Source organism: Equus quagga, chromosome 9 (assembly GCF_021613505.1).
Source record: "Equus quagga isolate Etosha38 chromosome 9, UCLA_HA_Equagga_1.0, whole genome shotgun sequence".
NCBI classification, from domain to species: Eukaryota; Metazoa; Chordata; class Mammalia; order Perissodactyla; family Equidae; genus Equus; species Equus quagga.
Window position 1 is genome coordinate 91,304,307 of NC_060275.1, and position 15,093 is coordinate 91,319,399.

General features: G+C 40.5%; 1 protein-coding gene across 1 annotated transcript in view; it reads right to left on the bottom strand.

Annotated features, from left to right (window-relative positions):
- Positions 1–10,134: 10,134 nt before the first annotated feature.
- WDR70 (WD repeat domain 70) overlaps positions 10,135–15,093 on the bottom strand; it is a 287,917-nt gene continuing 282,958 nt past the window's right edge. Inside the window, exon 18 of the mRNA XM_046672043.1 lies at positions 10,135–10,311. Coding sequence (XP_046527999.1) covers positions 10,224–10,311 — 88 coding nt within the window. The 3' untranslated portion in view covers positions 10,135–10,223. The remainder of the gene's footprint in view (positions 10,312–15,093) is intronic.

Genomic DNA, 15,093 nt, shown 5'->3' on the forward strand with positions numbered 1-15,093 from the left:
GCACACCCAGGGAATAGAAGCGAAGGGAAGCCAGCTGCCCCTTCTAATCCTACACAAGGCCTTCCGGCGTTTCAGCACTTGGCCTTCCGCTGCTCCACTTCTTCAGCACAGTCCAATTCAGCAGCCCTCCTTCCCCCGCTCAGTGCCTTAGGCCATGTCGATCCACTGCCAACACTGTTGGAACCCACCAGAGCCTTTGTACGCTGCCACCGAGGAAACCAGCTGGTGTGCCTTCGACGTTTCCCTCTCGGGTGGTCCTGGGATGTTTCTTCATTTCACCTTTACTCCTTTCAAAGCAGCCTTCAAATTGTTGGTGTTTTAAAAAAAGATCAAATAGAGAAATCAGATGGACTAGATTCAACAGTGACCTACTCTCAAAATCCTCAAAATCTAAAGTCTTTAGTGAGGCCTCTAAATATTTGGATTCTCCAATGTATGTTTCTAAAAGAACAGTCTGAGTTTTAAGTACGAGACTCCGATTAAGGAAAAGACTCCAATATGACTAATTACAGCTGAGACAGCAAAACAAAATGAAGAAGGTGATTTCAGTTTCTCCAGACCATGTTTGAAAGACATGGTTAAATCCAGACCTACCACTGAAAGCCACCCAAAATCCCAGAGAAAGCAAAACAAGCTGAGAAAAGATTAGTCCAGATTTGCTGGTAAGTTCGTTTTAGTTGAGCCAAATTTATGTCACAGTAGAGTGATGTATGTATACTTGATGGTGTATTGGCCCTTAGCATAATCATAATAACTGTCACTTACTGAGCATTTACTGTTGTCTTGGCCACTGGTTAAGTCTTTTTTTTTTTTACGTTAATTGTCTCTTTTAATCTTGACAACAACCCCATGAATTAAGTGTTAATTTCTCTGTTTTAAAGATGGCGACATTGAGGTCCAAAGAAGTGAAATAACTTGGCCAAGGTCACAATCCATGCCAGAGCTAGGATTCCAGGCTAGGTCTGTCTCATGCCGATCAGTGACCCCAAGAAGAGCAGAGCTGAAGGAACACTGGGCTGCTATCAACGATCTTTGTTACGATCAAAGCTCTAGCATTAACTAACAGTGTGTCCTGGCACAAGTAGCTGACCCTCAGGGCTCTAATTTTCTCATTTGTAAAATATGGGGCTTGAGTAAATGGTCCCTAATATGCTTTCCAAGTCTAACAGTCCCTAATTACAGCTTTGCTCTTTCACTTTATTCTAGGTGCTTTCTGCTGCTTTCTCTGGATTTTATGACACATGGTTGGTCATAACTATAACTTGTGGATTACTTAGTCCTTGATCCCCTCGGCCTCCCAATTACAACATTGTTCTTACGGGTAAAATGCAACCTGGTGGACAAGTGTGCTCTGCCACAGCCTATGTTACAACGCAGCTCTCAAGGCACATTGAGGCAAAGGTGAGGGACTGCTTGTCAGACATCTCCAGAGATAAAAGCAGTGACATGTGCTTTTTGTGCTGTTCTGTCTTCTCATTATTTACAGTCCTGGGATCCTCAGTAAAGGGGAAAAACTGAAAGCTGACTACGTATAAATTAAAAGAATAATATTGATTGTCGTTGACTGTTATAATGACAAAGATCTGGGAAGATGCAAGTAAATCCAGGCACAGCTAGGTTAGGACCACACATCTGGCTCTGAGCAGATTCATGAGTCTTACCCCCAGGCCAGACATTGTCAGGCGAAAGAGAGAGTCACCATGCACAACCCTTTTGGGGTTCAGCCAGCCTTGGAGATGGATAAAATAAACAACCTGGCCACTGGGGCTTATCAACAGGTGAAAGGCTCAGGGGATGGGTCATAGTCTAGTCTACAGCTCCCAGGTGGGGCCATAACCATTGGTGGGCACTGAAGGGGTAGGGGCTGGATTTCAAAGTCAAGTTGCAAAGTTTTGAGGTGAAGAAACAGATCTGCAACACATTCTTCGGGACTTTCTGGTTTCAGATCAAATACACATAAGCCATAAGACAGCATTTCCAAGGAATGTCCTGAACCAGAATCTCTGAAAAGCCTGCCTGTTCCTGCTAGGGGGCCTCTGAAAATAGAAGCAGCAACAAGAACATTTGTGTAGCGTTTCATTGTTTGCAAAGTGCTTTCACACTTTGATACTCATAGCATCCCTGAGAGTCACTGAGGCTCCAAATAGCCTAGCTATCTTGCCCAGCCCAGGATTCGAACCCAGGTCTCCCAGCTCCAGACCTTTCCTCTACACTGCGTGTCTTTGAATAATAAGACATTTTTTCCCCAAAGGCAAAATGCCTTCTTATTTTTAAAACAAAATAAGGAGAAGAAAAAAGTCTCTATTTAGGAGGCAAGATTGCTGCTGGCCATTTTTCATGGTTGACTTGCTATTTTTCATAAACAAGAGGCAGAAAAGTCAAAGGGAAAGACCACATGGCACCCAACAAAGTGAACACGATACTTTTCAATGCTGGAGAGAAACAAGGTCAAACATGAGAAAACAGTATCAAAATAGCCTATGAGAAATGCAAAACACAACTTTCCAATTTTTCTTAATTTGGGTAGGTTTTGGATGCTATCACCACCAGTACCATAAGGGTCATAGAGTCAAACGTGGCCAACAGGCGGTAGATCAGGGTCTCAGTTGGCCCCGTGAAAAGCTGAATCAACCAGGACCAGAGCCCATCTAAGACCACCTTACCAAATCTTGGATACCTTTCACGTTAGATGGCAATCTCTCACACGTGCGAAATCAAATCCTCCCTGTGGGTAGAGCCTCCTGTCTGCCACCAGACAGGATTCTCCATTAAAGGGCTGACATGGATTTGGGCTTGTTTTCTAAGAATATACCCTTCATGTAAACTCACTGAGATACTAATAATAAATAACCACAAAGCCACTATATTAGCATTTCACAGTTCGCAATGCTCGCTCTCCCTCATTGGAACTGTAAAACATCCCTCTGGATGTAGGTTAGGTGATTAATATTGTCCCCATTCCACTGATGAAGAAACTGAGGCTCATAGTTTATATGACTTCCCTAAACTCACAAAATTACTAAATAGCAAAGGAGAAACATGAACCCAAAACTTCTGGCTTCGTATTTCATGTTCCTTCCAAGATACCAGCCATACCACTGACTAAGACTCCTTGAGTAATGTAGCAAATATTCTCCCATCATATGTTTATCTTTTGCCATGGCTGATGAACTTCAGAGATCTGAGGAACAACACCAGACATCTGGTCATGTCAGCTCTGTCTGGCAGATCCGAGGAGAGAGTCCAGTTGTCAGCCACCCACGCTTCAAAGTGACTTGTAAACGGCAAAACCATCATTGGTTATTCAGGCATACATGTCTCAGAATAAAAAAGGCTGTGAGGAAGACTGAGTCATAAGCTTCCAACCTCATGGATACTTTGGATTAGGAGACTGCAATGCTGGATGTCTGTCTGCCCTGAGGATGGGGGATAAGACCAAGTGTGGAACCCACAGCAGCTCGGGGAACCACTTCCAGCCAAGTTGACTGGGGAGAAAATGGGGAAGGAGCAGCAACTCTGCTGACTCAAAAGAACTGAAGGAAAGAATACTATAATGATTTCCTTAGCTGTAATCTCTGGACTTGTCCGAAGAATAAAGTCTGTCCCCTCCCTCCCATCCCATCGAGAAAAGCCAAGTGACCTTACTGCCTTTGTCTTAAGACAAATTCCTTTTTTTTTTTTTTGAGGAAGATTAGTGCTGAGCTAACATCTGCTGCCAATCCTCCTCCTTTTGCTGAGGAAGACTGGCCCTGAGCTAACACCCATGCCCATCTTCCTCTACTTTGTATGTGGGATGCCTGCCACAGCATGGCTTGCCAAGCGGTGCCATGTCCGCACCTGGGATCTGAACTGGTGAACCCTAGGCCGCTGAAGCAGAATGTGAGAAGTTAACTCCTGTACCATTGGGCTGGCCCCTTAAGACAAATTCTTAATGAGTCCCTTCTCAGAAGACTGAACAGAAAGTCTCTCTGGAAACTAGAGGCCAGATGCTCAAAATGTAAGAGGAATTAGCTGCATTAGAAATTGTATCAGTTGTCTATTGCTGTGTAACAAATTATCTCAAAAGTTAGTGGCATAAAACAACTATAATAACTCAAGTCCATACTGATGTTTGGGGCCGGGGGCTGGAGGGTGCAGGAGGATGACAGGATTCTAAACTTTGATGTTGGATCTTGAAAGTTTTCTTGTGAATTTTTTCTTTTCTTTTCCTGAGTCCTTAGTGAATTGTGATATGCAGCCTTGAAAGTCTCCATCTGGACTCAAGTGTTCCTCACATCTTGTTGCTCAGTGTATGCATTTCCTAGGGCTGCCTTAATGAATTACCACAGGGTAATCTGGGTGGCTTAAAATGACAGAAATTTAGTCTATCGCATTTCCAGAGGCTAGAAGTCTAAAAACAAGGTGTCAGTACCTAAGGTTCTAGAGAAGAATCCTTCCTTGCCTCCCCCTGGCCTCTGACAATCCTTGGAGTTCCTTGACCGGTAGCTATGTCACTCCAATATGTGCCTCCATCTTCACATGGTCTTTTTCCCTCCTTGTGTGTGTCTCTCTCTCTATCTTCATATGACCGTCTTATAAAGACACCAGCCATTGGATGTAGGGCCCATCTTAATCTACTATGACCTCATCTTACTTTAACTAACTGCAACTGCAAAGACTGTATTTCTAAATAAGATCACATTCTGAGATTCTGGGAGGGCAGGAATTTGGGGGGGACACTATTCAACCCAGCGTACTAGGAACATTTCCAAGAATCATCTTTATCCTCTCCAAGTGTGAATCAACTGACAAGGTAACTACCAAGATTACAAGGATCCTATCTAGCAAATACGAATCATTCTTTTTGACACTCCCCCCCCCCCCCCATAATTCCATTTTGGTAGCCAATTCTAAGAATAGAAGTCTACATACATAAAGAAACTTTAGGCATAGAGCTCAGGCAAAGCAGCACTGCTTATAGCAGCAAGTCTGAAAACAATCTATATTTCCAATAATAAGAGAATGGCTAAGTACAGAAGATACATTTATACAATGGACTATTCAGTATCCTCTAAAATTATATATGAGGTTTGTAATAATGTAGGAAAATTTACAAGTGAAAAACACACCATTTAACAAGTGAAAAATACATAATATTTTTATAAATACTACAATTATGTTTTAAGAAGAGCAAATAAATCACAAAATTGTACATAAAAGAAAAAAAATGGAAAATAATTCATCAAAATATCAGCATTGTTTGTCTTTGAATGGTTGAATGATTTCTGTTTATCTTTTAGGTTGTGCCAATTATTTATTTCTGCGTAATGAACAACCCCACAACTTATTGCTTCTTGCATTTATTGTTCTCATTAATCTGTCATTTGGGCAGGGCCCAGTAGAGGTTGGCTCATTTCTGCCTCATGCGACAACAGTTAATGTAATTCAACTGTGACTGAAGGATGAGCTTTCCAAGATTGCTCAAGAACATGTTGGTGCTGGCGGTCAGCTGGGAGGTCAGATGGGGTTGTTGGCCAGAAGCCTCAGTTCTTCTCCACGTGGGCCTCTCCATGGGGCTGCTTGAGCTTCCTCATCGCATGGCAGCCAGATTTCAAGAACAAGTGTTCTAAGAGAAAGGAAGCAGAAACTGCAAGTCTCTTAACGCCTGGGCCTGATAACTAGCACAGCATCACTTCTGCCTTGTTCTATTCATCAAGCCATCTTGGGGCCTGCTCAGATTTAAGAGGAGGGGATTTTCTTGATGAGAGGAATGTTAAAGAACTTGTGGCCATCTCTGATCTACCAATATAAGTCGACATTTTTCAAATTTTCTTTAGTGAGTATTGTTACAAGCAGGGGCACGTGAAGTACCTTTAAAATGCTTTTATTTAAAATTTTGAAGACCCCTAATATAAACTCTCTGATAATTCATGAAACTACTTAGAATACCAAATTTCTCCCCTCTTTGCCCTCAAAGCCCCTTCTCCATCTATATACCTCTACACACACACACACACACACACACACGAAATTTCCCATCTTTAGGCACTTCACCCCTGGCCTGGTCTTCTCTCCGTTCTTTGCTGAGGGTGTTAACTAAAAATTAAGAGTACTGGTCATGGTAGCTTGTAGTATGCCCCATTCCAGATAGATACTTTTCAAAAGGTGTCTGTTAACAATACTCCTGCATTTCCCAACATTCTCACATACAAGAAGACTGACAAATAAATGAAGCACATGACTTCTGAAGAGCTACTGATCCAAGCTGTATGTATACAACTAAGCAAGCATCTCGTTGCCCTCCCTTTCTCCTACCACATCTGACTCATTGGTTATTAAACTCTGAAGGGCTCATAGTTGCCTGAAATAGTCATATTGATTCTTAAAAGCTTTTCTCAAATTGGTTCAAGTTTCCTAATACTCACTCTTAGATCACATAAAGAAGTGCTCACACTTGGGTCCTGCATTCAAGTGATCATGAAGCTGATCTCCTTAGTTTTTAATGGGAGAGAAGGCTAATAGTCTTTAGAGAATAAATATTAAGGTCTGACAACAAAGCAATAAGATCAACTGCCTAAGATTAAATGTGAGCCAGTGTGTTACAGGTTTTAGTTTAGTTTGTTCTGTTTGGTATTTTGTGTGTGTGAGAGTTTTGTCCTGGTTTTCAAGTCTGAATAGCCAATTTTATCAAGACCTCTTGGAAGATGAAAGAGCTGCTAGCAACACCCAGTATCCCAGAATTTTAATTAAATCTATGGATCCTCTCTCAGAAAAATGTACATGAGCATAAGCAAAGTATGCTGCATACTTTGAGGGGTTCACAGACACCTTGCCTATGTCAAGAACCCCCATGCTAGAGAGATATCAGATTTTTGGTGACTCAGGGTCCCATGACCTTCATGGTACCAACCCCGACAGGACAGGAAGTGAGCATCTGAGGATGTCATGGTGGCCTAGGGCTTGTTGGGCCATGCGAGGAACAGTAAACACAACTGTTCACAATCCTGCTTCTTCCTCGAGCCATCACAACAGTTACCTGTGAATAAAGTCCAACAGAGAAAGGCAAAACAACCTTGGTACAGACCAAGCTTCCGTGTTAAGGATCCTCCTTCCCATGTGAGAGGCAGAAACACTGCTCACACCGCATTCTCTTCCCATCCCTTCCTCTCCCTTCCCTGTTTCTCTCCTTCCCTCTGTCAAAGATTTAATGAGCACCTTTTTAACCTCTTTCTCAGGGCTAGGGTCTAGGAATACAAATGTGAATTAAACATGGCTCCTCTCATTCATTAAACAAATTCATTGAATATTCACAGAACCCAATGTGCTTTAGTTTTTACAATCTCCATCCCAGTGGGGGAAATGCACACACTCAGGCCCACAAGCCATGGATATGTGTGCATTTACAATGCATCTACAAGAAGGCTACAGTGGAGAGATATGTAAGCAACTATGGGAGCAGACGAGGGAACAACTAATTGTTTGCCTGGATGGGTCATGGAAGACTGCTCAAGGAAGGTGCAATTGATCCCCATATTCAGAAACAAATAGGAATTTCCCAGGCAGACAAGGGAGGAAAGAGGGACAACATGTGCAAAGGCACTCAGGTGTCAAAGAACATGGTACCTTTTGGTTCAGTGTGGCTGGACCTCAGAAGCATGTGCAAGATCAGCAGAAGTTAAAGCAAGAAAGACAGGGGGAGGCTGAATCCTGGATGTTCTAAGTGCTACACAAATCGGTCAGAAGCACTGGCATGGAGCCTCTGGAGGGCTCTAAGCAAAGGAATGAAATGATAGGTTTTGGTTTCAGAAAGCTAACTCAGTTAGACGGTGTGTGTGTGTGTGAAAAACAGGGAGACTAGTTGGGAAGGAGGCTCCTGAGAGGTCCTGGTGAGGGATAAAAGAGGGTCTAAATTCTAGTAGGGGCAGTAGGAACAGAGAGAAAGGGCAAACATGAGAGATTCAGATGACAGCATCGACAGAAATCGGCAAATGAGTAAATGGGGTGGCAGTGGGGGTGAGTGAGGAGTCATTATTATGACTTCCAGGTTCCTTATTTGAGCAAATAGAAATGTAGTTGACCAAGACAGGGGATACAAGGTTGTATGGGGTAAGATAAGGAGGCCTGAGGGGCATGGGAGTGTGAGGGCCTGTGGGATAACCAACTGGAGATGTCTACCCTGGTGATGGGACTACACATCAAATGAGCACCCACTAGTTGTCCAGTCCTGGTCTAAGTTCCTTGGTCACCAAAAATGACATTGAAATTCTTATGTGTTTTTTGCCAATGATGTGCGGAAAAAATAATTTTTTATAAAACTCTCTTGAGTGAGATAGATCATCTCAAGCATGAAAAGAGCCACTTACGGGTAACAATGAGAAAATCATCTTCGTGCTAAATTTCCCTTTCTCTTCCCTTACATCATAGCAGACTCCGCCAAGACCACTACGATCAAGTTTTATTCCTCCTTCCAATCCTCCACTGCAACTTTTGGCTGTGCAAAACGAATACTTCCATATGGTGCAATGTTTATGTTAAGACTGGGAAACATATGAAATGCTTTCAGTAAATTTTATCCAAGAAGCAATAAATTTACGAATCCTAAGCAGCTGGAATAAAATATTGGCCCATAATTGTTTTTGGATGAAGCGTATTTCAACAGGACTAGGAAACGGAGCAGTTTGTTAATTACTGATGTTTAGAGATCTTGGGTGTCTTCACACAGCCCTCCCTAATTGTAATCTCAGACAGATTACGTGACATCTTGAACTTCTTCTGTCTCATCTGTAAAATGGGTTTAGCAATCTTACCTACTCATGGGGGTTTCTGTGAAAATTAAATGAGCTAATGCAGGTAAGGAGCTTAGAATGGCAGTCATCAGAGACTCAGCAAATGTTAGTTCTACTTCTTATTACCTACAAACAAAGTGACAAGAGAAGGGGAATGGGATGAAGATGGGGATGGGAGGGAAAAAGGAGAGAATAGTTTACAAGAAGAAAGTTTTTAGGATATATCTATGGAAGGGTGCCCCCTGCCACCTCAGAACTGTAGAGGCAAGAAAGCTGTGTGAGTGTGAGTGGTTACTAAAAAAGATTTTTGAGGAAGGCGGCTGGGGGCAGGGGGTGGTATGTGAGACCTGTAGAACCAGGAACTTTCTGACATACATTTTGGATCATCATTCATTTTTATAATTATTTAATTCACTAGGACAAATGAGAGCAGGACAGCAGAAGGCAAGAGCACTAAAACACGTAAATTGTTTAGCGGGGATTAGTTCACATGCAAAAACTGCCCCAGGTCTACGTGAAATCAGTCCACAGAACTTTATTCTATTGACTCACTATTACTTTGGACAAACTGCCAATTTTTGTTTTAGTTTTCTAGTCACAAAAGCACAAGGATCTTTTAGAATGACTTTTAATGTCTTCTACTTATATAGCTCTTATATCTTGTATATTTCTAATTTAATACTGATGAAAATCAGGCAAAGTAGCTATCATTAGCTCTATTTTAAAACAGCAAACACATAGTGTATATTTACTGTGTGCCAGATACTACTCTATATGCTTGACAAGGAGAGTCTCATTGAATCCTTCTGACAAACCTACGAGGGTGGCACTATCGTCATCTGAGTCTAGAAGACTGAAGTTTAATACTCTCCCAAGCTGACCCAGACAGTAAAAGCAGAGCTAGGATTTGAACTCACATCTGTATGACTTCAAAGCCTGCCTCCTAACTCCCAACCACCGCATTCTGCTGTTGAAGAATAATCAGATACACGTTCTTTCCTAGTATGGCAATGCTTTTAGTTTGAACTCAGCCTAATTATTTACAGTCATGTAAACAACTGTTGTGAAATTATACAGAAATATTAAGCTTTTGAGGCTTCTTTCCATATTGAGCTCCTAGAATTGCTCAAGACAGATATACATCTCAATGTCCATACCCCTCCCTCAAGATTATGAGAATCTGTACAAGACCAATAATTGCTGAATAAAGTTTCCAAATACCTAACGTACTTGGTAATAGGCTAAGAATCTGTTTCTTATTTACTTATAATACAGTCTAATAGCTGTAGGTAAGAAAACGTAAGCACAATTTTAGTGAAGGGTATGTACCAATCTTTTGAGTGGTTCAATAATGAAAGGACAAAATCTGTTCATAAAAATGTACTTTTTATTTCATTTAAAAAAAAAAACTGGCCAATATCCCTCCCCCTCATGCAAACAGCTCTCATATGAGATTCTTCAGATTTTACGTTTTTTCCATTCTGGCTCATTCTTTGTTTCCTCATCATCAGATTCAACTTGGGCAAACATGGTTTTGGGCTGAGTCCTAAAAGAAAGTTAAAGAGAAGAGGAAAAATTTAGTCGACAAGTGTTTATTAGATTAGACTTTGCTCCTTTCATCAAGTGGAAGCACATTTGGGGAATCAATCACATCTCAATTATTAAATATCAATCATTGAACTTCTGGCAAAGAAAAGGAAAATAGAAATTTAACTATGTTCAAGACAAGAGCCCAATATTCTTTTAAAGATTTTCAATCTGTGGCAGACTATGTGTGCTGTCCTTTCCTTCAATAAAATAAAATAAAAAAAAAAGTATCAAATTCAGTGGAATCACATAGAACCACCCTCCACATCAAACTCAAGCTCACCAGGACCGTTTGGGAGGCCAAATTATAGTCGCCATGCAAGAATCTACATGATCTTTATTTATAGCTCTCTGGGCTGTTCCTAGATGTAAGCAGTCCAAATATATGTGATTATGGTGCACATGAATAGGAGAATTTGAGTTAATAGTTTTCTTATCCAATGAGTTTAAAATACTAGATAACACATATAGTAATTTGAGTACTGCTACAAAAAATAAAAAAACAAAACCAACAAATGAACATTCCCTCCATCCCAACACCCAGATCCATGCCTGGAAATGTCAAGCATTTTAGGACTCGTCATTGAGTATCACTGCTGTAATACTGGCACAAAGTACATCAAGCAATCTTTGTATTATGACTTTCTGTGCTTTGTAAACATACCTGGTTCAATGACATTCCTTTTTACACCATTCACACAGAAAATAATTCCAAGAAAATGTCAAATGGTTATAATTCATACTCTTTTTGGTCATGCTACTGTTGATTTCCTTTTAAAAACCACTCTGTCACATTATGAGGAAACATTAAAGCATAATACTGAAGATGATATATTTTAGCTTACATCTCTATTTAGAGTTCAATTCATTGTGTCAAGGTAATGGTAAAAATAATGACAATAACTCCTTTTATTTGCCAAGTGAAAACAAGGTTAAAAGCTTCTATTACTTCTTGCTGTTTCTTCGTTATCCTGAGGAAGAAGTAGAAAGCATCCACATCATGCTGATGATGTTCCAGTGCGAGCCGTGTCCTAGAAGTCCTCCGGCATAAGTTAGTTATAACTCCTGTCTCTCCACTTATCTCACACACCTACCTAGAGCCCAGGCTGTCCCCATATCCAATCCAATTGGTTAAACTTGTTGTCACTTTAAAACACTGTTAGGACCTCAACAAACACACCATAGCTCTAACATTTCCAAAAGCAACTGCAGATTTTCATAGGTCGTGAGTTGCTGAATTACTAGAAAGTAGGACCACTGGCTTTCTAACATGCTATAACAAGGCAATTGGCGCTCATTACATATTTCATCTTCTCGCAAAGATGTTGGTTGGCCACTTAGATATGGACAAACCCATATAGGAACAAAATTGTCTGGTTTAAAAAATCCTTTAAATTAGATATTTAATCTCTAAGGGGGAAAAAAAGAAACACGGTCTTCTAAAGATATCCAGCAGTGCTTCATAAGACACCAGCTCATCAATGTTAGCTGCAAAGAGGTTTATGTACTAAGAAGTTGTAATGCTGCTTTTTTGGATATAAAAAAGAAGAAACTGATGACAGATTACAGGAAGGAAACCCAGAGCTTGAAAAGGCTATTTCATTTGAGTGGTTACTCTTTTATATTCCACTAACTTCCAAAAGTATTTTTAGCAGGTTGATGGCTAACACTAAAGGGCAGAGAATCAGTGGAACTATTCAACAAGGGGCAGAAAGAGAGTAATGATTGCAAAGAGGCATGGGAGAACATTTTGGGGGATGAAGTATTTTACAATCTTGATTGAAGTGGTGACTACACAGGTGTAGATATTCGTCAAGACTTGAAATGGATGCGTTTTGTATTTTTATTATATATAAATTATATCTCAATAAAATTGACCTATAAAGAAAATCAAAACAAAATAAATGAGTAGGAGATCAAGAACCAAGGAACAAAAAAGTACGGAACTGAGCATAAAACTTAGCACCGAATTTCCTAGCAGCCAAGACAAAAGAAAAGAAAAATATCAGTCTTTCAAAGGAGATAGCTTTCCCCCTTGACTAGCATTGAACTAGTAAATTTTTCACTGAGTAAATTTTTACATCAGGGTTACTTAGATTGTCACGTTAAATCACCAGACCCCAACAGTCCCCTCATCCTTTGCAGGTATTTTACCTTCGGCGACATCAACTTGTTTGGAAGGTGGAGTGGTCCTCTTTGTGAAACTCCATGAAATTTATTTTAAATTCCACTTTTGAACTAACAACAATGTTGCCAGCAAAATAGCTATATTATGCGTATGCAACATCAAATCATGACACTTGGCTTTCCAATAGCCATGCTCTCCTTCCCCAAATTGCCAAAATCAAGGCATAAATCAGCATCCAAATTTTCCCAGTATGGCAGCTCCTCAAAAAATTAAAAATAGATTTATCATGTGATCTAGCAATTCCACTTCTGAGTATACGCTCAAAAGAACTGAAAATAGAGTCTTACAGAGATATTTGTACATCCATGGAAGCAAGCTAAGTGTCCATGGATGGATGAATGGATAAACAAAAAGGTGGTATATACAGACAATGGACTATTATTCAGCCTTAAAAAGAAAGGGGGTTCTGAAAAATGCTACCTGGATGAACCTTGAGGACATTATGCTAAGTGAAATAGGCCAGTGACAAAAAGACAAATACTGTGTAATTCCACTTACACGAGGTACCTGGAGTAGTCAATTTCATGAGGGAAAGGAGAATGGTGGTTGCCAGGAGGTAGGCGGAGGGGGAAATGAGCTGTTGTATAATGGGTATAGAGTTTTAGTTTTGCAAGATAAAAAGAGTTCTGGAGATTGGTTGCACAACAATGTGATTGCACTTAACACTACTGAAATGTACACTTAAAATGGTTAAGATGGTAAATTTTGTTACGTGTATTTTAAACAATTACAATTAACAAAAAAAAACCTAGGTTCTTGTATTTAGTCATAAGGAAGAATGGAAAAACCCTTTTCCTGGGATAGGAAGGGTCTTAGCCTCCAACGTGGGGCCATCCCAGAGCAATGCTTCTCAAACCATCTATGGTGCAAGGCCAGTCTTTGTTTTCTAATTTCCAATCCCTTGCAGACAAATATTATATTTCTAGAAAAACAAAAAGAGTACCAAAATCCAAATCTAAATTTTTGTTAGTCCAATTTTTGCAGTCCAGTTTTGTTGGACTACACTGTGAATAACACCTGCTGGGAGCTCCATCCCTCCCCTACTTTGGGAAAGAAAGGAGTAAAGCAGGGCTCCGAAACCAGGCTGTGGAGTAAAAATTTGTCTTCTTAAATAAAACTTTTATACAGGGTGAGCTTCCTCCAACTGTAGGAAAACATTTCCCATATCTGGAGAAGTGGGCCCTGTATCATGCTACTGAAGACCTGGTGAAGGAATGGAGTTTGACGTTGCATTTTCACAGGCTCCTTTAAGGAGCAGTCTTTAATTCCCGGGAGTTAGGTACAGGGAGGTGAAGGGAGACGTGGCCCACAGAAAGAAGTTTCCCTCATTCCAATCCATCCTGCCTCCAAAACCAACATTCTTACTACATAGTTCAGAACCTTCCATAAGAGCTCTGCATTGTCTGCTGAATAAAGACTAGGTTCTTCAAAAAAGATTGGCTTCAGCACACTAATATCTCTAGCTAGCCTCAGGAATGCCAGTGTTTTATAGAAGCAAAGAGAGAATTACAGCTTTAAATCTTGCAGCTATTCTTTCTCTTCAGCAATTTTTATCTTTGAATTTATGTCCAGCAGTCATTCTTTTGAAAGTCTCTGGAAATCCATATATGAGGAAGACAAAAAAATTCAATTCAGGATTATCTAGGGCATTTAAAATGGATTTCTTTAGTCACCACTTTTCAAGACAATGAGGAACAGAGATGATTAGGCAACCACTAAGCAGAGTTAGGAAGAGAACCAGGAGATTTCTTCCCCGGGAGGTGGCCTAATTTGCCCTTGGCATAGAAAACTACTATAAAATAAATCAACAATGTCAAGTAGGAGTAAAATGACATGTGCAAAAAGATAAAATGTTAACAGATTTGAAAACACTTCAAGCTGGTGCAGAAATTCCTACTCTTAAAACCAATAGGAAGCTAACAAATAAACAACAACAAAAACCCTCTAAGTCTCTATTAACATTGTCACTGGCCACAAAAATGGATTTCTTTCTGCGCTGCTTGAAGAAATGGAATCTGTAAACATAGACTCTCGTGGATGCTTCCGTAAGGAAGAGGAGGACAAACCAATGGGCACGAAGGCATGGCAGCAACTCAGGAAATACACCCATCAATAAATAACGTGCAAGAAATATATTCCACCGCTTCAAGAGAGCGTTTCCATTGCCCACCCATTTCTCGTCTTCTAATTTAATCAGTTCCTCCAGAATTCTCTATCTCCTTTGTCAAGAAACAGGAAGGTGTCAACTCAATTTACAGCCTCATGGCAGATTTATCTCCGTTGTCCAAAACAAAAGACTATAAAAAGATTGACGTGAAGAAGAAGGGGGTAAGGGGAACATTCCATCAGCCAAAGGTAATCATCACTGTGGGTGCTCAACAGGTTAAGGGATAAGGTAAGTCTCACTGAGAACCAGTAGAGTACCCACCTTACTGAAATCAGCTTCATCCACACTATTTTACTAGTTGATGGCCCACACTTACCCATTTTTCTAAGTGTTAATTGAAAGCTTAAACTTACAGGGGCCCACCCAGTGGCAGAGCGGTTAAGTTT